The sequence below is a fragment of the Fusarium sambucinum genome, chromosome II, assembly GCF_050947815.1.
Source record: "Fusarium sambucinum isolate potato_lamoka chromosome II, whole genome shotgun sequence".
NCBI lineage: Eukaryota > Fungi > Ascomycota > Sordariomycetes > Hypocreales > Nectriaceae > Fusarium > Fusarium sambucinum.
Window position 1 is genome coordinate 6,038,759 of NC_139293.1, and position 22,648 is coordinate 6,061,406.

At 48.4% G+C, this 22,648-nt stretch overlaps 10 protein-coding genes across 10 annotated transcripts; 5 read left to right on the forward strand and 5 right to left on the reverse strand.

Moving 5' to 3' along the window:
• Positions 1–1,718: 1,718 nt before the first annotated feature.
• FSST1_008964 (uncharacterized protein) lies at positions 1,719–2,335 on the reverse strand (the record flags this gene model as incomplete). The annotated part of the gene is made up of 3 exons (XM_083225898.1): positions 1,719–1,892; positions 1,965–2,129; positions 2,189–2,335. The coding sequence occupies 3 exons, from the start codon at positions 2,333–2,335 to the stop codon at positions 1,719–1,721; spliced, it is 486 nt and encodes a 161-aa protein (XP_083084925.1).
• Positions 2,336–4,236: 1,901 nt separating this feature from the next.
• FSST1_008965 (uncharacterized protein) lies at positions 4,237–4,517 on the forward strand (the record flags this gene model as incomplete). Its single annotated transcript, XM_083223881.1, has 3 exons — positions 4,237–4,253; positions 4,309–4,375; positions 4,425–4,517. The coding sequence occupies 3 exons, from the start codon at positions 4,237–4,239 to the stop codon at positions 4,515–4,517; spliced, it is 177 nt and encodes a 58-aa protein (XP_083084926.1).
• A 642-nt stretch (positions 4,518–5,159) lies between these two features.
• FSST1_008966 (tyrosine-protein phosphatase) lies at positions 5,160–5,966 on the forward strand (the record flags this gene model as incomplete). The annotated part of the gene is made up of 1 exon (XM_083225899.1): positions 5,160–5,966. One exon carries the CDS (start codon positions 5,160–5,162, stop codon positions 5,964–5,966), a length of 807 nt encoding a protein of 268 aa, XP_083084927.1.
• A 220-nt stretch (positions 5,967–6,186) lies between these two features.
• On the reverse strand, positions 6,187–7,325 carry FSST1_008967 (mitochondrial 37S ribosomal protein mS45; the record flags this gene model as incomplete). The annotated part of the gene is made up of 2 exons (XM_083225901.1): positions 6,187–6,729; positions 6,906–7,325. 2 exons carry the CDS (start codon positions 7,323–7,325, stop codon positions 6,187–6,189), a joined length of 963 nt encoding a protein of 320 aa, XP_083084928.1.
• An 805-nt stretch (positions 7,326–8,130) lies between these two features.
• Positions 8,131–10,783, reverse strand: FSST1_008968 (response regulator; the record flags this gene model as incomplete). The annotated part of the gene is made up of 2 exons (XM_083225902.1): positions 8,131–8,328; positions 8,387–10,783. 2 exons carry the CDS (start codon positions 10,781–10,783, stop codon positions 8,131–8,133), a joined length of 2,595 nt encoding a protein of 864 aa, XP_083084929.1.
• Positions 10,784–12,306: 1,523 nt separating this feature from the next.
• Positions 12,307–12,965, forward strand: FSST1_008969 (uncharacterized protein; the record flags this gene model as incomplete). The annotated part of the gene is made up of 2 exons (XM_083225903.1): positions 12,307–12,475; positions 12,529–12,965. 2 exons carry the CDS (start codon positions 12,307–12,309, stop codon positions 12,963–12,965), a joined length of 606 nt encoding a protein of 201 aa, XP_083084930.1.
• Positions 12,966–13,687: 722 nt separating this feature from the next.
• On the forward strand, positions 13,688–14,671 carry FSST1_008970 (glycosyl hydrolase; the record flags this gene model as incomplete). The annotated part of the gene is made up of 1 exon (XM_083225904.1): positions 13,688–14,671. The coding sequence occupies one exon, from the start codon at positions 13,688–13,690 to the stop codon at positions 14,669–14,671; it is 984 nt and encodes a 327-aa protein (XP_083084931.1).
• A 152-nt stretch (positions 14,672–14,823) lies between these two features.
• FSST1_008971 (lipase family protein) lies at positions 14,824–18,183 on the reverse strand (the record flags this gene model as incomplete). The annotated part of the gene is made up of 1 exon (XM_083225905.1): positions 14,824–18,183. One exon carries the CDS (start codon positions 18,181–18,183, stop codon positions 14,824–14,826), a length of 3,360 nt encoding a protein of 1,119 aa, XP_083084932.1.
• A 1,171-nt stretch (positions 18,184–19,354) lies between these two features.
• On the forward strand, positions 19,355–19,959 carry FSST1_008972 (acyl-CoA N-acyltransferase; the record flags this gene model as incomplete). The annotated part of the gene is made up of 2 exons (XM_083225906.1): positions 19,355–19,641; positions 19,716–19,959. 2 exons carry the CDS (start codon positions 19,355–19,357, stop codon positions 19,957–19,959), a joined length of 531 nt encoding a protein of 176 aa, XP_083084933.1.
• Positions 19,960–20,762: 803 nt separating this feature from the next.
• Positions 20,763–21,669, reverse strand: FSST1_008973 (uncharacterized protein; the record flags this gene model as incomplete). Its single annotated transcript, XM_083225907.1, has 3 exons — positions 20,763–21,209; positions 21,263–21,475; positions 21,547–21,669. 3 exons carry the CDS (start codon positions 21,667–21,669, stop codon positions 20,763–20,765), a joined length of 783 nt encoding a protein of 260 aa, XP_083084934.1.
• Between the last annotated feature and the right edge of the window lie 979 nt (positions 21,670–22,648).

Sequence of the window (22,648 nt, forward strand, 5' to 3'; positions counted from 1 at the left end):
GACTTACCCGATTCCGCGATGGTATATTGGCCTGATAGCAAAGAAAAGCCTTGGCTACAGAGAGTACGGATATACGAGACGAAATCACCCACCAGAACAGTCCGTTTATGCCACTAGAGCCATCTCTTATTAGGTAATTTGTTTTTGTTCCTGCGAATATGCGGTCGGGTTTTCAGGCACCCAATACATAGTACGTACCTACCTGGCCCATCAAAGAAATTGATGAACCAAAGAGAGATGGCATTTGCTCACAATTCGTATTTCTGATAATAGTTACTAATAATTTTAATTGTACAAGTATCGTTGTTGCTCTTTATTCTTACATACCTACGATTCAATGTCCTTTGAGCGAACAATGTATGTACCAATATCATAGAATATTTCCACGTGCCATTCCGCATTTTTCAACTTACTGTTTTCTGGGGGTGAAGATAAACAGCCAAATCGCTTACGGTAACTACCTATGGTGCATTGCATTGCATTGCACTGTTACATATTCTCCCTCCTCTTGCTGTGTGCTCCAGGTCAACAAAGAATATCCTTGGACTGTACCGAAAACAAACGGGCTCTAACAAGCGGACCCACATGGAGCTTTTATCAGGTTACTGATCGACGTCATGGCGTCGAAGAAAAGTGACTTGGCTTCTTGGCATGCTCACAAACGCCGCTTTGCCATCCCTTCCTTTCACAATCCCGAATGGGTCAAGACTGTTATCACACCCAAAAACCAAGGTCAGAGCGGCAGAGCAACCACTCAAACGCCGGACCCTTGCAAAAGACCCCTTCTTGATTGTGAGCCGTCATCGTCACATCACTTCAATAGAGTCTTGGGGCAAAAATGCTGTCCATGATCGACGCTTGACCCCTCTTTGCCTGTGTGTCTTGGTCTGGTAGGTGCAACATTCAAACATCCTGCGCCGCGATGGTGCGATATTGAAGTTGCGGCATACTGCACCATGCTATCATTTTCTTGTCCCTCAGGCTATCTCGGATATCACTCATCTTGGCGCAAACGCGACCTGCAGGCCTGCACACCTACGGGTAGAATTAGCGACACAACCCCGTGATGATTTCACACGAAACTTGCGGTGACTCACTGGGCAATTAATTTGCGAGACAGTTTTCACTTGGGCGACAATCATTGGTAGATCGAACCAGAGGTTGGGTATACGCCTCGCGGGAGGCTGCCGCAAATGGTTCCATTGCTTAACTGCTGATGTATACAGTCGATTCGCGTGATAACAATGAGATTAACTCCAATACTGTATAGCTACCGTATCAACTCATGAGATTCGGTAGCGCCTGTGGATCCCAGGAGATTTCTTGATTTGACTAATAGTAAAGTACCGGATACTCAAGAGTTAGACGACCAATGAATGCTGTAGGTTTTCACATTTTGTATCCACAGGCGCTACCGAATCTCATGAGTTAATACGGTATTATTATTTCAGGAACCACGCAGCCTTTCTTCAAGTGAAAACAGGAAAGAGAACAAGACAGAACAGAACAGTCAACAGTATCAGAATCGTGCCGTAGCTCGGCAGTCCACTGGCCTGACCGGCAGGCTTCCTTCCTTCCTTCCTTTCCATTATCGTCGTTGTTTCTGAACAAGGTACCTATTATCTCAAGTCGTGACTTACACTGTGTACGGACCAAGCTTGGTTCATCCTTCTCCTCATTAGGGGGCGTTAACATGCATGTCTGGGCCCGATATTTGATTAGACGTGAGCGCGACCAGTAAAGCGCGATCTGTGGTCGCGATGCTTCCACCAGTATCCGAAAGCCCCTAATGCTGCGATGAACCAGAGGAGGGCACTGGTGAGATCAACCCAGACAGCGTTCTTCATGCGTCTGACGTCTCCATCACCCTCAGCGTCCTCGTTGATATACATCTGTGATGTTGGAGTTAGCCGTGAGCCGTCTGCAGTAACCACCCGGGGGAGGGCTGATTGATGTCAACTCACCTTGCCGAACACGCCAAAAAGGGCGATCCAGAGAACGAAGAGAATAAAGTCCCATACCGGAACAAAGACACCGGCGATACGCAGGACAAAGGGAACGAAGTAGAGGACACACGTCACAGCAGAAATACTACCAACAACCACAGCGTAGACCTGCACATTGGCACTCTTGTCAGCACTGCATTATGTCGGGTCACACAATGACACAAATGAATTCAATTACTTACCCATTTCGAGTCGGAGTACTTGCCCTGCTGGTTCGCATGATGGACGTCGGTGCCATATAGACCACAGGTTGCCAGAGCAAGGGCAAAGAGGAAGAAATGAATGACGGTGAACACCACGTAGCTGATAGCTAGATCTTTGATACCCATGATCGCCGTTTCAATTCAATCGCTTTGGGGGAAGTGCAAATGAGCTCCAGGGAGTTGATGTTATCTTCGGGTGGTTGCGTATCAGGAGTGAAGGGGATGAGGGTGGTAATGAAGATATATTGTAGGTAGTCTTTAGGAGGTATGTAGTGAATTGGAGTACCTTAGCAATTACGAAGGCTTATTGTAGAACGTCACTTCGACTATCAATGAGAGCTCCCAGATTTTGGTGAAAGGTAGGTAGACCGCTGGTTAATTAATACCTACAACTAAGTGGAAAGCCTCTGCCGTCATGCACTCAATGCCAGCCCAGTTCAAAACAGGCAAGGCCAAGATCACCCAAAGTTTTTAACAAATTTTCTTCTTTTAAATTACCTACCCAGATTGTCGTGATTCACCAATAGAGGTATGACGTAGCTTGAGCTAGCCTTGTTTTAGTGCTTCGTGACCCCTGATCGTGCATGGGAGTACCGAAGCCGGATTGTCCCGCTTGTTGTTATTACCTTGTCTAATGTGATCAGCATCTTGTTGTTTCAACTTTTATGTAGTTGACTGACATTTTGCGTTTCTGTGATTTAGTCTAGTATTCTCAGCGTCTCCACAGCACTAGGTGAATATGTATATACACAGTAATTTTGTTGTTATTCTTGTCTGATACGAAGCTGTAACAGGCAGGTTGTTATTTGTCGGGCTATGTCTAAAGCTCTGCTTGTCGTGTATAGGTAGGTAGGTATGTTGAGTTTAGGAACAGAGCCTAAGTTTCATTCAACTGGTTGCTGCTGCCTTGCCTAACCGACTCAAGGCAGCAACATTATCAGCATTCTACCCTGGAAGGATCAAGTCAGACGGAGTACACCGATACAAGGTATTGAGGTTCGTTACAGAAGTAATCTTTCCAATACAAGGAATTTCTGTAAATTGCAATTAGCAAATCCTCAAAATGCTCATATTAGCATTGTTTACCTTGTATTGCTCTCTGTTCTAGAAGCGCAGTTTGTTGTGTTTGTGGCACGAGTTGAGTTGTAACAAGCGCCCAACCTTCAGGATTGGTCAACTCCCACTCATGGTCTCAGTAGTTTGATGTGGCAGTGCATATCTATTCTTTCCCCTTCAGGCCGTTTCAACATCCAAAGCCAGCCCTATTTGATACCGCAGAGCCGCATACAGAGCAGAGCCGCATTGACCCAGGTAGTTGAAAGTGCCAGCAGAAGACGTCCAAATACGAGCCAGGCAATGGTAATGTTTTGTATCATTCAGGAACTCTCGTAAGCTTAACTTAATCGCCTTGCTTAGCGTTCTATTCAATTGAGGCACAGTCCAACTAGCGGTTTAACATCGCCCCCAATACAAGACTGCTTTGCTTTAACTTTGGCCCTGTTATCATTGTCTGGCCTCCGAAACCTCAGAGATGTATGACACAGTTGCGCAAAAGGAAGCATTTTAAGTCATTATAGACGGGGCTTAGTCTTCCATTCTTTGCTTTTCATCCTATCAACTTCCTCTCTCGGCCAAAAAAACTGTAACCGTCGAGGAGTTTAGTATACCGCTAACGTGGAGCAAGCTCGTTTTCAAGCAAAGAGAACATCGCAAAGATGGAGTTGTGTGGCACTGTTTTTACTGCAAGGGCAGTTTGGCATTGTTTTTCATGACTTCCTCAACTACAATGTAGTTCGTGCAGCAGAAAGTTCCAAACCGCAGACCCCTAGGTTGTAAACGCCTCGAACACTCATTCTCATTCATACTATATAAATTCAGATCCTTCGCAATGACATGCCAAATCATCAAGCCAGTATCACACTTCTCTCTTACTATCGAACCAGACATCTGTCTCAATAGAAGCATTCGAATACTTGGGCATCCAAGCCAAATAATACCCATTCTCCAACTCGAAAAGACAAACAAAAATGGCTAGCGGTAACTTGTATGTCATAGCTATATTCTCTCTCGCTCTCTGATCGAGTTCTAACTTGTTGCAGCGCAGATTCACCAGCCTCTGCCGGCAACCGGGGCCAGATTGTTGACTTTCAATCTCAATGGAAATGTGTAAGCAACAGGAAACCCGCCTGTAACAATAGCATACTGATCTTTATAGTGCAACTGCGCTCACGGCTTCTTTAACCTCGTCACTGACCCGGTTTGCCCCAACTGCAACGTCCGTCGCTGTCCAAGATGCGGAGTTTGTTAGATGATGACAGACGGCGAGACGCTCAGGATTTTCTGTGGGTTGATATGCCATCCCTCCCATACGGGACTCAGAATAGAGCGGCCGTTTATTACAGGATAGTGTTGTTGTCTTCGAGCGGCTGCTGTAGCTTGAGGGAGGGGGTATCGTCTTTTGTTTTCTTTTGTCTCCATGGTTCGACAAAAATTAGAATAGGGCTCGCGCCTAGGTTGGTTTTTGTTTCATCTTATTCCTCTGTCTCTGTTATCAATAGAAATCCAACTTTGCACTCTCTTTAAGCCAAGACCCACAATTAGCATTGTATGCCTCTTTGTTTTGCTACATCATTATTTTCGCTCATTGGTGAACAAAGCATTTAATTGATTGACTCAGTCATTATAGACTAGCTTTCATAGATCAGAAGATCATAATCGTATAAAAAGAGCGTACAGTACCTTAGTAGGTTCATGGTCTCGACTTCTTCGATATACCCATGCCGAGGTATGAGTGATGGATGCCCCACACTTTCAACCGCAACTCTCCATCCCCAGACTGCCACGTTCGGTCGATTCTCAAACTGACAATAATAAGAACAGTGATAGTGCTGCCTGAGTTCTGACCTCATATAACGCTTCGCTCATAACCCAACCTTTCTCAGTGAATACAATGGCAGATCTCGGTCTTCCTTTCCACTCCATCTCCGGGCTTCACAACTTCCGGGACCTCGCAGGCTGCCCACTTCCTATCAAGTCACGCCCCGACCACACGATCAAGTCTGGTCTCATCTTCCGCTCAGCAGAGCCGTCTCGTCTCACCGAAGACGGAATCGCAGAGCTGCAGAATCTGAACATCTCGCACGTTTACGATCTGCGCTCCCGTACTGAGATTGAGCGCTACGCCACGGGAACTCGTGAGTGGCCAGGCGCGGAACGTGTTTTTGTTCCCGTCTTCCTGGATGAAGACTATGGCCCAGAGGCTATTGCTGTACGGTTCAAGAACTACACGGCTGAGGGAAGCGAGGGCTTTGTGGAGGCTTATCGAGGAATATGGGAAACGGGAACGAAACCTATCAGAACTATCATCTCACACCTGGCCAGGCCAGACCCTTCACCTTTACTCATCCACTGCACGGCAGGCAAGGACAGAACTGGAGTCATTTGTGCTTTTATCCTGTCAATCTGTGGCGTAGATGATCAGACCATCGCCCGCGAGTACGCCCTCACAGAGGTGGGACTTGGTGATTTCGGAGACGAGCTTCTCAAGGCAGTGATGAAGATCCCCGAACTCCAAGAGAACCCCGAAGGTGCCAAACGAATGCTTGGAGCTCAGCCTGGAAACATGCTGGCAGCCCTGAGAACATTAAGAGAGCAACATGGCTCTGTTGAGCAATACCTTGTCAAGTACTGCGGACTGTCAGAAGACGATCTCAAGCAGGTTCGGAAAAACTTGATCGTACCCCATAGCAACCAATAGCCTAGGCATTAAGTATACCATGATGCAAAAGATCAATCGCCAATGATCAATATCAAGATCACATATAAACGAAAAAAAAACTCAAGCGCTGTTCTTCATTGGACCCTTGTTTGATCCATATCTAATTAATACACCACTTGATATCTGGCATTGATTCGTGCTGTACATTCATGCCATCGAAGGCAAGTCATTCGCCATATTCCATTCGCAATCATACAGTTCAAGGCACCGATGTAGGAATCTTGACCAACCCACGCTTGCGGTCCTCGAAAGGTGCACCGTAGCGCCATCCGGTTCCCTTTCTTGAACGACCGTCGCGCCCCACGTCATCAGTGTTCATAGGCTTGAACCGGAACTCATAACGGTCCGTCGTTATTCGACTCGTCCTGTCTTCTATACGCCAACGACGACGCTGCATCTCGTCGGCCATCTCACTCTCGCGATTCTGAGTGATTTCTTGGAACTTGGCTAAGGCCTCTGGACGAGGAACACCTTTGATAACATTTCTCTCCATATTGATGAGCTCACGCTGAGGCGATCGCGAATCTGCAGAGAGCATATTATCGTGAAAGGCCTTGGCAGCATCTTCTCGTGTGAAATGCCGAGATTCTGACACGGGCGCAAACAGTTGTTGCATTGTGAGGTTGTGCACGTGAATCTCGTTGATGGGCTCGTGTGGTACGTTCTCCGCACCCTCTTCCCAGAATGTCTTGGGCAACATTTTCATGACTGCTTTGGCGTAAGGAACTGCCAGCTGCTTGCCCTTGAAATAGGTTAGCATTGTTATCCGGCGTAGAAAGTGACGTAAACCCAATCAGGTAATGCTATCAGAGTATGTAAAAGTATAACCATGTAGGTGTCTTCAAGACTAATCGAAAATTTTGTTTGGTCTCATCATATAGCAGGGCAGGCAATGGGATTATTGAGTGCTGTACTTACTTCAGATTTCCATTGCTTCTCAACCTCCTTTAACCGCACCACGGCGGCAACTCGTCTCACGTCGATGTGCATTTCAGCAGACACCGCCTTGAGCGACTCACCCTTGCCTATCACCTTGTCGTAGATAATCTCGCGTGCCTGATCGGCCAGCACAGGTTGACTTCGGAACAAGGGGTTAAGAGGAAAAGGCTGATCTTGGTGAGGACCAAGGTAGTTAGGGCTGGTACCAGCCTCAGCAAGACTCCTGCCACCGCCATTGTTCAACCACTCGAACATCCTCGCGCGACCCTTGCTCATTTTCTCGCGGCATGGCGTTGTCGAGAACGTTCGCAGGAATGGGGAGGGACTCCTGGAGGAGATAGAAACGGCGGCATCGAGGCCAGCCAGCGGCGTCGATGCGCCGCGCACTCGAGGAGGCATGATTACAGCAGCTTCAGATATTCTCTGACTGCTTGCTGCACTACATGCGACCCAGGACCAATTGATTGGAATTGGCTGGATGTCGAATCGGAAAAGGCTGGGCTTGTTGAGAGGTGTTTAAAGCTGTTCATCAAGTGTAGCAATTTTTCAGCTGTTCGGAGTTTCCAAATGTTCCGGTAGTGGGGTAGGTCCACATCACTACAAACCGAAATATGTGAGCTACAGGCTACCTAGTTTTTGTCAGGCTGGGTAGGGGGTCGGAAAAAAACAGCGGAAAGATCTGGGTGGGTGATCGGCGGTTTTTGGTGTAAGCCCTTCCGCTGTTTTTCTCGACCCCGAGGCTCAGGGTAGACAACCTGGATAATCTGGTAGTCTATCTTAGTCGATAATTCTTGGACTTGTTGTGGTCAACGTCTCTGATATATCAACCACTCTTTTGCTGGAAGTAAAATCTTTCTAGACGTTTGCAGATTGGCCTATGAAGCCATATGATGTTCTGGAGCTAAAAATATTGAAACCTTGGTATAACATTATAAACGTTGACATCCGTATGTGTTTATTACTTGCGCCACCATGCTTGTAAGCATTGGACAACTCCTTTCTCGCCCAGCATCTAACAGCCATGAAATACATAACCAACATTAACCCCGTGCTAAAATCTTTGGGTAGCAAGCAGATAGATAGATCGCCGAGCCAGCTTATGTTTGCTGCTGTCTCCAACGGAAAGTGTACCATGGCGTATCTTCGACTTCTCCTACATTGAACCAGACATCTGACATCATGGTATCGGTTGAAATGGAGGCAATCAACCAGGCTTAGTCATGGAAAGACGATTCTTTTTCGACTTTGCCTTGGCTGCTGCAACTGCTGCCTTCTTTGCCGCCTCATTCTCCTCAGCTTCTTGGGAAATTTCCTTCCACTTGCGCCAGCCATCAAAGTCAATAAGAGCCTGCATACAGCCCCATTCCATAACCTTGCGTTCAAGCCAAACGAAGTTGACAGGCTACATTCAAGTCAGCCAAACGTGTCAATATGCTAGCATAGTGGTAGGAATAACGTACCTTGGTCAAGAAGTCGTTGCAGCCCGCGGCTAAAGCTTCATGTCGGTCACTCTGCAATGAACTGGCAGTCAAAGCGACGATGATTACGGGGCTCTTAAATAGGGAAGTGTTGTCCAGGCGATCTTTCTCGTCAATCTCGTCGGGATTTTCTGTCGTTATTTCGCCATCAGGAGACGAAGAAAATACTCCAATAGAGTTGACTCGTTCTAACCTACGGATCTCGCGAGTCGCATCGAGTCCATTCATGACTGGGAGCTGAATATCCATCAAAACCAAATGAAATCCACCACTCCTCCATTTTTTCACGGCATCGCGTCCGTTCATGGCGGTTGACCATCGCACTTTAAGGCGCTTGACGAAAGCCTCTAGCAACTTGAGGTTGATCGGGTTATCTTCGACGATCAGAACATTAATGGGGGGTACACCACCGTTGAGCATGCCTGGCGGCAGGTTTGGATGCTCGGATTTTTTGCTCTTCTTTGGTTTGGCTGTGGGCCGGGGTGAAGATGGCCTGACAGGTGGTGTCGAGACATGTGCTATTAACGGCTCTGGTGCGGGCGGCGTCGGTAGGGGAGGGGCAGCGGGCGGCATACCAGGGGCATCTGAAGAATTTGAATGAGTTCGTGAATGTGGTAGCCTCGGGTTGAAGTGTTGCGTACCGTGGCTCGGATGCTTCGCAGCGGCAGCGGCAGCCAAAGATACGGATGAATTGTTAGGTATCAGAGTCGGTGATGCCGTGTGAGTACGGCCTAATTTGGGACGTTCCGGACGGTTTTGGTATGTGCGTGATCTACCAGGCGACGGGATATGAGGGATATGGCCAGTCCCCAGCACTGCAATCGAGTGATGGCCTGGAGGATTGCCGTGCGCGGGTACTGCCACCGGGAGATGTGGCGAGGCAACGGCGCCAGGATGAGCATCCACAGCCACTGAGGGGGGGAAGTAGCCATCGCTTGTTTCAGTAGGCCGGCCGTCTTCGCTGTAGTATACATTGCCAACATACGCTGGTACGACAGGGCGTGGGGAAGCCTTTGGCGCACGTCGGGGGATATCGATTACAAGAGCTTCTTCAACTGTCTGTCCGCCCGGGTAATAAGCGTCTAGCGTCCTGCCCATGGGCTCCTCAGGGTTGAGGATGCGTTCTGAATGTTGGTCTCGAGGTATAATGCGGATATTTATATCGGGAGAGTCGAAGCTTCGACCGAGGGAGTTTGAATATTTACGTAAAATCATGTCACGGACGTCGTCAACAAGGTCGTCTTCGTTGACAGTAACAAGGGTTGGTGAAGCATGGGGTCGTTTGACCCAAATCTTACGGGTCACCATATTTCCGTTTATGGGCGCGTATGTGTGAGTTTGAGTTATGCTAGGTTCTTGCGTGGATTGATTCGAAAGGAGTGTGTTGATCAAGGTCGTCTGGCGGTTCGATAGCAAGCTCTGTCGTCTGGGGGGCGGGGCTGGTCGCGCTGTTGGAGAGTCAGGGACCGAAAGAACTCCTGATGGCGGAAGACCAGGAGATGGAGCGACAAAAGTCGTCAAGGTAGCCGCTGCCAAAGGCGCAAACGCGGCAGATCTGGGGGAATTGGGAGCTTGGTCTGGACTCAACGGGTCGTCGTCATTGTGTCCAGCAAGCACAGGGGCAGCATCCAAGTCTAAACTCGTGACAGGTCTGGGGCGCGCAGTGGGTGATTCAGAATCCGAATCCTGTGCGTCCTCGTGAATTCGGTCGAGGTTCGAGCTTGCCTGACGTGGCCGCGATGGTGACGGCTGTTCTTGTGGATGTAGTGAAGGGGAGATCAACGGTGGTGGATTGATTTGAGGTTGTGGTTGTGGCGGAGGCTGGTGCTGGTGCTGGTCGCTCAAGCTAGAGTTGGAGCTGGAGCTAGTGGCGGCTGTAGCAGGCTCTTCGCCAAGGCCCTCCTGGTCTACAGGGGGGGTCGAGCGTTTCAGTGCTGCGGCTCTCGCTGTGGAATGATTTTTAGCGGGTGGAACCGCTCCGGGCGCTTCAGCATCTGTCTCCGAGGATGTATTTTCTGCCGAGTCTGAATTGGAGTTTCCTGTGTCTGCGTCTGCTCCTGATACTCGGCGAGAGATCTCGACCTTTGCGAACTCGTCGCTATCTTCTCGTTGTCGTTGCGAGTCATCGGTTGTCGCCGTCATACCACGTCGGCTACTAAGGGTGCCCCTTGAATTACTCACGGCGCGGGATGAACGATCTCCATCTCCATTTTGGCGAGACCGAGCCCGAGCCTGATCACGATCTCCGACTTGACGGCTTCCGAACGACGATGAGGTGTCGGTAACGCTCTGGTTCGAAGATGCTTGAGAACCTGCTGTCGAGTGTCTTCGCTTCGTAAATTTGGCTCGAAGGCGCGAGGCAATGTCGGTAGCTCCCATTATGAGGACGACATGGGCATCCTATGTGGATGGGACGCGGCTTAAACGTGGAGTTGGATGGACCTCGAAAGTGGCGATGAAGCAGGGAGAGTAAGACACCGACCGATACCGATGAACCTAACAATTATGGCGAAGAATTGAAAGGTAGGAAGTAAAAATAGACAAATGAAAGATGGACAAAAACAATGTTCTTAAGAAGATTGAATGAGCGAAGGTAATGAAAACTGGAATAAAATGACCCGTACGTACCCAGTCTCGCAATATTATCGATGAGCAAGGGCTCCTTCGGGTAGGGTATTGACGCAAGGCTGTTATGGGTTTAAAAAAGGGGAATGAAGACCAGTCAGAAGCAAGTCGGCGACAGAAGAGGATGCTCTTCATATTAATCAAAGGTAGGAAATGATTGAGGGATGCCAGTGCCAGACCAGGCCAGATCCGCCGTTGCAGTGTTGATGGGATCCCCAAGCTCCCGTCCCCTTCGGATATCTCCCAAGCAAGCTTTGGGCTCGATATGATGGTAATTTCAGCCGAGTCAGCAGTGCCCTGGAACTTACAATGCACAGCTCATTGCATCCATCCCACATGGAGTGTTTGCGTCCATTCAGATGCCATCCGAGCGTCTACAATTGACAGGGGGTATCCAAGTCAATCTCAACTTATTTCCGTCCGGACCAGCGTCTTGCCTGCCAGAAACAGTCAATACGTAGTTTATGGTTTTGATTGTTTTCTCTAAAGAAGGCTCCCCCCTGTTCCTTTTAATGCCTGAGTCTGATTTCCGATGCTGTTGTCAGTATGAATCGGCCACGTCAAAGACAGATGTTTCTGGATCGCATCCACTCCCAAATTTGTGTCATAACTCATGGATAATATCAATGAGTGCTAGCTGCAATGCAACGCCTTAACAAGCTGCCAGTCGCCAGTTCAGTCTACATACCTGTACATGATAACTGTGGCACCACCCATGACTGCCCACCGTGATACCACCTGACCCTGTTATTAGCGGATTGGTTGCTGGTGGATTTATTGTTGATATTGCAAAGAGAAGTATCTAGTACTTACCTTCAAGGTATCTAGAAAACAACAGAAGACTACCATCGCGGGTTTGGGAGGGGGGGGGGGGGGGATTTCGACATGCCTAGATGACAATTTAAGGCTGTCGGCTGGCTACCAAAGGTACATATAGCATGTCAGAATTCAATGTGATATGTAGGTACTGCTAATAGCCGGTCGACAGCCTTATTTTATCATCTACATATGTTAAAAATAAAAAACCTCTTCTCCTATGGTACTCTCTATTGATTTGTGAAGATGGAAGGGGAGGGAGAATTATGTCTGGCCTAACATAAATTTCATGTTGGTGCTGAGGTACCGATGTTAGGTGCGGCCAGTGTGCTGTTGTTGTCTTTTTGTTTGTCATTACTAAACCAACGAGCACTAACTTCGATCAGCTCCCTCTCGTTTACCCACCCACCAGAAACAGAAGTGTCTCAATATCATTATCTACTCATTACAAACACATCGCCATGGCTCCTATAATATCAATACTCCAAGGCGAGCGCCCGCCTGATAAGCCCGTCCCTAGAGGACCTAAATCTCCAGCTCGGACTGCGCAGATCCAAGCGCAGAATCGAAGGCGAGAGTATCTCGCTCGGCATCCCTCTTACTTTGAGAACCTTGAGCATGAGTTCGCTGGTAAAGCTGTACAACTCGACTATCCCTGACTCCCAACCTGACTTTGCGCCCAGATCCTGTGCTATATGAGCGGCTAGTCAAGAGGTTTCACACAGCTTCGGAGCGTGAGGCTGAGGGTAAAGCAAAAGGCTATGGCCGGACGCTGGAGGCTGATCTGCAACGAGGGGAATCTAGACTCGCACAGCTCAAGGAAGGCGACAGAGTTGAAATTTTAATTGGCGATCTTGAGCATCCTTGGGAGAAGCCAGCCGCTGACAAGGCTAACGGTATACTCTTATGGCATGCCTTTCTTGAAGAGCGCTTCGTCCATGGCCTGGACGAGGACGTCGACTATGGGCCAATCGACATTGATGAAGATCTCGATACCATGCTCAGACGAGACGCTGAAGATGCGTGGTTCGACGATGAAGAACCAAGCTGGACAGTCGAGGATGAACCATCGTTACAAGCAGCAAGACGGCGGGGTGAGACTGGTGTTCAGGACTTTTAGGCTCAACATCCCAACAGTGGGCTGGCCAGTAGCCTGTATTTTTGCGATTTGGCGATCTTATTTTGGCAACAAATCCGAGACCCTCCCTATTTTACCCAACGAATTATACGTTGAAAATAATAATGTCATGACATTGCCGCCCTTGTTGCCACTTACCCTGAAGCTGGCTTATGCCCGCATTTTGGCGCATCGCACCGGCATTTTTGGTTAGCATTTTGCCTAAATGGCAATGTCAGGATCAATGAGGCAAGGTTGTGTTATAAATATCAGGCAGCATAAAGAACAACGCCAAAATTGACGACAATTTGGTAGAATGTCCTGACAAACACTACACCTCCGAGCGAATTGCTGAGATTATTGTGAATTTTTACCGGTTCATTTAGCCGCCACCCCGTTGCCATCAACCCACATTCTCCGAACTCAGGCATATGCTCCATAGGTAGATACCTACCCACGGAAGTTCATGTCTTAGTGCTTGGTTCTTGTTCGTCAAGTTCATCATAACAAATGTGTGGAACTCAACCCGGGTAATTACATGGTGCTGCTGGATAAATCAATGACATGAGCCTCATATCAGACTCACAAGCTAACGCGGGGTCAATTATACATATTATACAATGAGTTATTATTCACTTATTAAAGGCTGTCTACTCTTGACCATTTTCGATCTGTAGCTCCCTAACCAGACCAATACAGCCCTCCCTCTTTACTCATCCATCATTATGGCGCCCCTCATCACCAATATCTACAGTGCTGACCCCTCAGCACATGTCTTCAATGGAAAGATCTATGTCTATCCCTCTCACGATCGTGAGACTGATATCAAGTTCAACGACAATGGCGATCAGTATGATATGGCCGACTACCATGTCTTTAGCGCTGAGAGCCTAGACCCGCCTGCCGAGGTTACTGACCATGGTGTTGTCCTGAAAACAGAAGACATTCCCTGGGTGTCCAAGCAACTCTGGGCTCCTGATGCCGCTGAGAAGGACGGCAAATACTTCCTCTATTTCCCCGCGCGAGATAAACAGGGAATTTTTCGAATTGGTGTTGCTGTAGGCGACAAGCCAGAGGGTCCTTTCACCCCGGACCCAGAGCCTATCAAGGGCAGCTACAGCATCGACCCCGCAAGCTTTGTGGATGACGATGGACAGGGATATCTCTACTTCGGAGGTCTCTGGGGTGGACAACTGCAATGCTATCAAAAGGGCAACGATATCTTTGATCCTGAGTGGCAGGGCCCTAAGGAAGTCAGCGGCGAAGGTGTGCCCGCCCAAGGACCAAGAGTTGCCAGGCTCAGCGACGACATGCACCAATTCGTAGGTGATGTTCAGGAAATCCAGATCCTTGCCCCCGAGACAGGCAAGCCCATTCTAGGAGACGACCACGACCGACGTTTCTTCGAAGCAGCGTGGGTTCACAAGAGGAATGGTAAATACTACTTCTCGTACTCTACAGGAGACACACACTTCCTTTGCTTCTCCATCGGTGACAGTCCTCTTGGGCCCTTCACCTATGGAGGTCGAATTCTGGAGCCAGTGCTGGGATGGACGACACATCACTCGATTGTCGAGTTCAAGGGCAAGACCTACCTCTTCTACCATGACTGTGAGTTGAGCAAGGGCGTCGATCACTTGAGATCAGTCAAAGCCAAAGAGATATTTTACGATGATGATGGCAAGATCATTACCACTATAGCTGACTAGTCCATTGGGAAAGAGAACAAACCAAATAGATGTTTAAGCAATTGATGTAAATAGAAACGAACAAACGGTACCAACTTATCTCATCATGAACCGCAGAAACCATTGTAAAATCTGAAGCATTATCATCATTCATCAGAATAAGTCTTTCTTGCTCAAACAATACCAAGACGAAGCTTGTTCAACGCTTCTTCATATCTCGCCGGGTTGTGATCGACCAACATGCTCGTCCCGAATCTCAACTCTTTAAAACGCTCCTCGACATCCTTGACATATTTCAACACGATTCTTTGCGCTGGCCTGCCAATATGGTCTTCTTCAGGTAACAAAAATGCATCGCGCCTCAAGACTCTCTGAGTCTCTATGGTAAACACTTCTCCGGGTGGTACAAGTTTCCGGTTCGTCATGCCAACTCTCAGGCCTTGAAGGACCGAATGCCCCCATTTGGATGTATCTCCAGACGGCACCGAGGGCAGGCCTCCATACCATTTATCTGCCACGCCAGTCTGAAAGGCTTTCCATATTCTTTGACGAACCTCCCTTTTGGCCTGTTGCTGGTCGTTCTTGAAAGCGAGCGCAACTGCCTGAAAGTCATGAAGGACTCCCAGGGAGAGGTATGGAACAATATCGTTTCCATGAACTATGGTAGTGATAAGGCCACGGGTCCGCTTACGAAGAGATGTTGACATTGTACTGGGAGGCCCATATGCATAGACGTGAATAGGACGCCTTGAGGGTAGTGTGGAGTGAATAGGAAGTAGCCCATCAAGCTGATCATCGCCGACTGTTCTTTCAGGTGCATTGATGGCCGTCACAAACCCGGTGCCAGTTGGGTTTGGCTCGGAAAGCATGACCCCAAGTAGCGCTGTCACTGCACCCCCAAGAGAATGTCCACATAGAACAAGACCATAGTCTGGAAACTCCAATAGCGCCTCACGAAGTGTCAGAAGCACGCGCCTATCGCCGCCATACAAGAGACGACGAGCTGAAGCATGAACACCTTTGTGCACTTTGTGGCCTCGGCCGCGCCAAGTCAAGACGTCGTAGTCACAAGTCATATCAGCGAGAACATCCTCAAACCCCAAAGTACCTCGGCAGGCTAGGACAACTGCCTTGGCATCATGGTCCAGAGAGATGTAATGTACCAAGGGTACGCCCGTTCCCGTCGAACCACTAGAGTCTGTTCCCCCTTGTGGATCAACAAGAGAAGCCAAAAGAATGCTGTGGGTGTCGGACTCGGTGTGATGGACGAAATGCCTAACATCAGTATGAGTACTATCCCACGCTCTTAATAATGGCATGTCCTTAGAGATCCCCATGAACTTGAGAAATGCCGACCCATAGGATGCAGACGAGAACCTCATGTATCTTGTGATGTTGCGAAGCACGTGGGCCCGAGGGAATATCCCGTTCACCATACCGTCACGTCGAAGGCCCCCCATTGCATCTGATGCTGTATAAGCGCTCTTCTGGTGGTAGTATGAAAGTACTACCGACGACTGCGAGTCATTTGAACCCATGCTCCAAAGACTTGGACTTTTGCGAATGATCCTACGATGGTTTATAGAGATCGGAGGAGGTGCAAGCAAGCCATCATTGGACGAATGCTGAGCCCCCATCAGATCAGACGCCGGGCCGCTCAGGGAAACACTCGGAGGATAAGTTGCGGTGACACATCCTGATTTAGAAGAATATGCATCTGTCTGGGATACCATAGAGTTCCGCCGGCGCTCATGGATAGAGACATAGCTTGCCCTTGAGGAGCTGCGTGGAATAAGCTCGGCCTTTTCGACACGCTGTTGGTCTAGATGAGCCCGCGGATTATTGATAATCTTGCTACTGAGCTTGGCGGTATTTGAGACTTTTGGTTGCGGTTTTTTTTTACTATCTGTAGGCGGCGAGTCCTTGGTCCAGATGTTGGAAATCGACTGACTTCCTTCCCGAAGAGCTTGCCGTAGACCGGTCTTTTTGTCGCCAGGCTGCTGAGTAGTAGTAGTTGAAGTGTTTGACTTCCCTTTCGAAAGTACTCTTTTCGGGGTTATAGTGGTTTCACGGGAGCCACTGGTTTTGCCACGAGGATATGATGGGTTGATGGGCGCTCGTGGTCTTTTCTGATTTGCTTCACGCTGAGGGGTCTGAGGCTCAATGGGCGAGGATGGCGGTGAGGTCGAATTTGATCGTGGTAATATCCCTTTCTCATCTCTTGTTCCGTGACTGCGAGATTTGCTTGCAGTCGATGGGGAGGTTCGAGACGGTGTGTCGTTAGTAACCCTAGTAGGTCTTGACCATTGTGGTGGGGGTGATTTGGCAGCAGACGTCCGTGGCTTCTTGGGTACTTGAGGAGGCTCTTTGACTAGAACCATAGGGGGTGACTCTTCTTGTGGCGTGTTAACGTCAGTTATGGGACCATCTCGCAATCCTGAGAAGGACATGACACCAGTCCTGGATCTTTCAAGCTTATACACAACGCGGTAGCTTGAAGCTTCTGGAGGATCCTCAAGTAGTTGACTACAGCGCTTTCCGACCTGGTAATCTAACCCATTAGCTTCGATGATTTCTGCGCCTGGTAGCAAAGGCAGAGGAAATGGGCGAGGTCCATCGACATCGATGGTGACGGTCTGTGTCGATGATACTGTATTCAAGATGGAAACAGAAGTTTCAGGAGGGAGTTTATTGACCATCTCATCCTTCAGATGTTCGATAATTTCTTCCTCGCCCTGGAAAGATACTGAGCGTGTAGGGGTAATGGCTGCTGTTTGGAGTTTATTAGGATTGCTTTCTCGGGAAGGCTGACTGGCCGATTTCGTGAAGACTGGGTTTCGGGGAGCATGATCCTGTATGTCGACTCGCTCGCCATCGTTCAAGACAACAACATCCCATACAATCTCCTCGCACTCCTGTCGTTTTCTTTCCTCCTCTACCATTTTCCACGACCACTGCTGTAAATATGACAAAGCGCATAATCCAAGAACGAGATCCGTCATGCCGATAGTTTCCCCATCGAGTCCAGTCGCAGGATCGTGGAACTCCCGTCTTATCAACGTTATTATGCTTGCAATGGCTCGAGAAGAGTCAGTCGAACCAAATATTTGGTCAAGGGAAGATAGAAGTAATTGAGAGATCCCAGATGCCATGGAGAAGGTCGTGTTTGTAAAGTGAAACCCTGCGGTTGTCCAAAAGACGGCCTGGGACATAGCATTATGAAGATGCTCAAAACTGCGCTCGATGATGGACTCGGCCTCAGCAGTTGACAAATCGCTCTGGGATCGTGATAGTGTTTCCCTTCCCGCTTGGCCTAGTACAGTCTCGACCACACCGCGAGCGAGCTCCAGGGAAGAGAGAGTTGTAACTTTCGCTGCACTGAGGCCAAAGGAACCGGCCCTTGAACTAAGACGAATGGCAAGGCATGTCGAGCGTGTTGCTAGACTGACAGCTTGAGCGACCGGAGAAGGGAGTAGAGTACGGCCAGGTTGCGGAGGAAGTTCCTCTGCGGATGCAATACTTGCGTTATCCATGACGAAGGAGTTTGCATTGAGATTTGATCGGAAATCGTTTTAGGTAATTGGAAGAAGAAAGAGATCAAGGAGAAAAGGGTATCATAAGGTGTTTGCATACGTAGACATTGACAGCCCGTCGATAGAGAGCCTGTACTACTAATTTAAACAGCCTGAGCCGCTGTAACTCAAGTTTAAATCAGGTCCACTTTGAAAAGAAGTTGGGGCTAGCGAACGTGCCGCAAACTACTAAATGAAGCTCAACGAAGAAGTAACAATGATCCCTCGCCACGCATGTTCAACACCAATTACATGGTCGGAATGTAATTAAAAGCGTGACAAAGCATTAATGGCATGTCGCAGAGAAATGGGTGGATAGCATGGGGGCAATAAAAGGAATAGTATAATTTAGCAGTCAGACAAAATAGATGACGATATAAGATATTGATTTACATGTGATTCTTTGCCTCTTCGCATTTGGTTACATGATGGAGCTAGCTGGGGCCGTTTTACAACTGTCAAGCCTCTCGAACATCGGGAAAGACCACTAATTTCAGATATCTGGGACACGCAGCCACACAAACACGTCCCTTCATACCTTGGCAAAGACAATAACATGTGAATAGTTCAGTCGGAATTGCTATACATAAACAGGAGCGAAGCACCTAAAACACTATCACGATTTTGCTAGGTCGCAATCATAATCGACGGTTGGCTTGCGGGTTTCCTGAAAGAATACTCTAAACCCGGTTTCATTATGACATCTCGTTAACAGTTAATTCCGAGAAGGTCCCCGGTTCAATCCCGGGCGGAACCGGATTTTTTGTCGCATAGGTAGTCCATCTTGAGGCATGAAGCAAAGCTTGTAACGTAACTTTAGGTCGTGACGGGCGGACTCTCACCGACCCCTGGAAGGGTGATCCCGATATAGAATAGAAACCCCCCAGTGGGGCACTGACAGAGGACCTAAGCTTAGCCCGCTATGATGGTTACTGTACATCTGTTAGATCTGACTTTGGCATCGCTTTTCTCGCATATACTATACTTTTGACTCAGAGTCTTTTCCCTTCATTCCTCTCTTCAATTACCCCCTTTTACGCTACTCGCTGAGACAAAGCCTCTCCTGTGCCGTCTCTAGGTCTGATCACGACCCCGCCAAAAACTCCTATCCCCCACCAAACTCGACACCGCCATGGCTCAAGAAGGCATCTTCAGCGCCAACCTCCTCTCTTCTGAGGTCAAGGCCGCTCTTCCTGAGGGTTACACTCTGCGCGCTTTGCGCAAGTCCGACTTCAACAGCGGTTTCCTCGACTGCCTACGTGTCTTGACCACGGTCGGTGATATTACCGAGGCCGACTTCGTTAAACAGTACGATGACATGGCTGCTGCTGGCAGCTACTACATTATTATCATTGAGGACACCTTGCGCAAAGAGAGTCCCGTCGTCGGAACTGGTGCTTTGATCACTGAGCGCAAGTTGTAAGTCACGAATGGCTCTCAAGCCGACCTTGCCCGTTCGTATAGATAGCAAGGCTGACCAAACCCCCCTATAGCATCCACTCTCTTGGCGCCGTCGGCCACATCGAGGATATCGCCGTCGCAAAGGACCAGCAGGGCAAGAAGCTCGGTCTCCGAATCATCCAAGCGCTCGACCACATCGCCGAGCAGGTCGGCTGCTATAAGAGCATCCTGGACTGCAGCGAGGCCAACGAAGGTTTCTACGTCAAGTGCGGCTTCCGACGAGCTGGTCTCCAGATGGCCCACTACTATGAGGGCGAAAAGGGTAAATCTCAGTGATTTCTTTACTAAATACGACATTATGAAATGTCTATTCACAATTATACCCTTGTATCGTTATGTTTACCTCGGCGCAAGGCATATAGGCTGATGCGGGTTTTTCGCATGGTACAGGCAGTAAAATCTAAAAGGGATACGATAAACTCGGATGATAGATTTGGTAACGGATCATAGAAGGGCTTCGTTGCACCTATGGGCTCGTTTGGTTATGACCATTGGCGAACAATAGTGAGCTATTACAGGCTATTGACTAAATACTGCGAGTAGAACCCCCTAAGCTGTTGTGTGACTCGAACCATAAGCTGAGTGAGGCTGTTGATCCGGCTTCCGACTTTCGATGGGCATCAAATATAAGTATCAGACTCCCTACCCAGCTGGAATGCATGTAGTTCATCGAGCCCAATTCTTTTCCCAGTCCTGTCTAGCTGCGACTCCTCCCTCGAGAAACGGATGCCATCAAGTTTAATCATGTTCGACGAGCTTGACCTTTCGTTTACAAAAGTGCGCATTGCTGCTTTACAATCATTGTAAGCCTCGCTTCGCTTTAAGATGGACGAACGTTGATAGAGCCTGTGCAGCGTTCGATCAAAGAACCCTTCAGTGTTGCATGTCGTCCGCCGTCTTATCAACAAGGTCACGGTAGTCACGGATTGCGGAGGCATACCTCGTTTAGCCAAACGAAGGCTCATTCGTGCGCGTCGTTAACTGTATGTGTGGGGATTTGGATGATATGTATCCAAAACCATTAAATTTTGCTCTTATGCTTAGTCTCTTCTTCTTCGTCTCCTTCTTGGCTTTGCAGCTTATCGGCCCATCCATCCGCCATCAACAACCAAGACATGTCCGCTCACATATCCACTGGCCTTACTTGCAAGATACACCGAAGTGCCTTTAAAATCATCCGGCGAGCCCCAGTTACCAGCAGGAATTCGTGAAGTAATGCTGGCGAGACGCTCCGGGTTGTTTAGTAAAGCTTCATTCATATCAGTTGCGATGTATCCGGGAGCAATTGCGTTGACGGTAATGCCCTTGGCAGTCCACTCGTTGGCGAAACTCTTGGTCATTTGGCCAACAGCACCTTTCGATGCGGCGTAAGCAGGGACCGTGAAGCCTCCTTGGAATGTGAGAAGGGAGCCGAAGTTAATGATACTGCCACGACGACCAGTGACAGAAGACGGTTCGAGGTTCAACATATGGGCGCCGACATCGCGGCATAGAGTGAAGACAGAGTTGAGATTGACTTGGATGACCTAGAGCATGTTAGATAGGTTCCAAGACACAGATTGCATTCGATGGCTTGTACCTCATTGAAGTCGCTGTCAGGGAAGACCTCGCAAGGGTGACGTCGCTGAATGCCAGCACAGTTGATTAAGATGCGGATCTCATGTCCGTCGGAAAGGACCTTGGGCACAAGAGCAGCAACAGATTCTTGCGACGATAGATCGGCGGTATAAATGAAAGCCTTTCGGCCTAGCTTCTCGATTGACTCCTTGGTCGATTGTGAAGTTGTGTCTCTCTGTCCATTGTGCCGATTTAGTATTCGGAGCTCATCATGACAGCCTGTGGATGTTTCGTTTTGGTCCGTACCTGTACTAGAATAATGTCGGCGCCAGCCTCTGCCAGGCCAATGGCCACAGCTTGTCCGATACCACGTGTGCCTCCAGTAACAAGAGCCGTTTGGCCTAGAAGAGAAAAGAATGAAGCAGACATTTTTGTGTGATTTTGATGTGAATGATGCGAACTGCTCACGTCGCGATGGAGTCAAGGATGACCTTTATGTTTTGTTTGAATTCACTGAGGGGCAGGCACCTGTCTGTATATGGGGACTGCTACTCGAATAACGGGTTAGATCAAAGCAACCAAGTCTACCTTAGTAGAGGTAGGCAATTGACAATGTAGCCTTGGCGACAAGCTCCTTCATCGGCATCTATCCATCCATACCTGCCAACGACAAAGCATTCGGCGTTTGGGACGGCTATTGGTGGTCGGAAAGAAGGCCGATGCAAAAACACCCCCGCGATTCCCCGCTGAGGGGTGTTGAGTCTCGTCTAGTAGAGGTCCACTACTAAAAGAAACAGTAGGTACAGATACCATTGTAGAGGTATAGGTTCCCAGCAATGTCCATTTTGTAGTCACTACAAAAAGTACATATAAGATTCCTTCGAGAACGATTACGAGGAATCTCTTAATTGGTAGTCAATTTGTTTCTACATATTTCCTTCTATACCTCCTCGACTCGTCTTCTCCAATGTCTTAGGTTGTCTCCAACATTGTGGATCTTTAGTGGAAGTTACTAGTCTCCATAGTAGCCATCCTTCACCCTTTGGAGCTTGAGTGGGGGAGGGGCCTTTGAACGTCATGGGACATAACTACAATCAATGTACAGTAGATATGTACTCTCCGTAAGTTAACTCTGGTCGGGCTCGTCTTCTTATTCAAGCTCGGCTCTCTCTCCGCGATAATTTTTCTTTTATTTTTAGTTTCCTTCTGAGTACTAACTGTAAGAGGTACCTGACTTCCAGGTCGACTCTCACCTTTTACCCCATCTTCATGACAAGGTCCCTTTAATTAACCCACATCCCACTCTCATCTCTCTTTGCCCATGATTCTCTAATAACGTTTCATGCAAATCTACCATTTTCTTAATCTAAGTATTTTGTTTATTGATTGACCATTGGAAACAACAGGA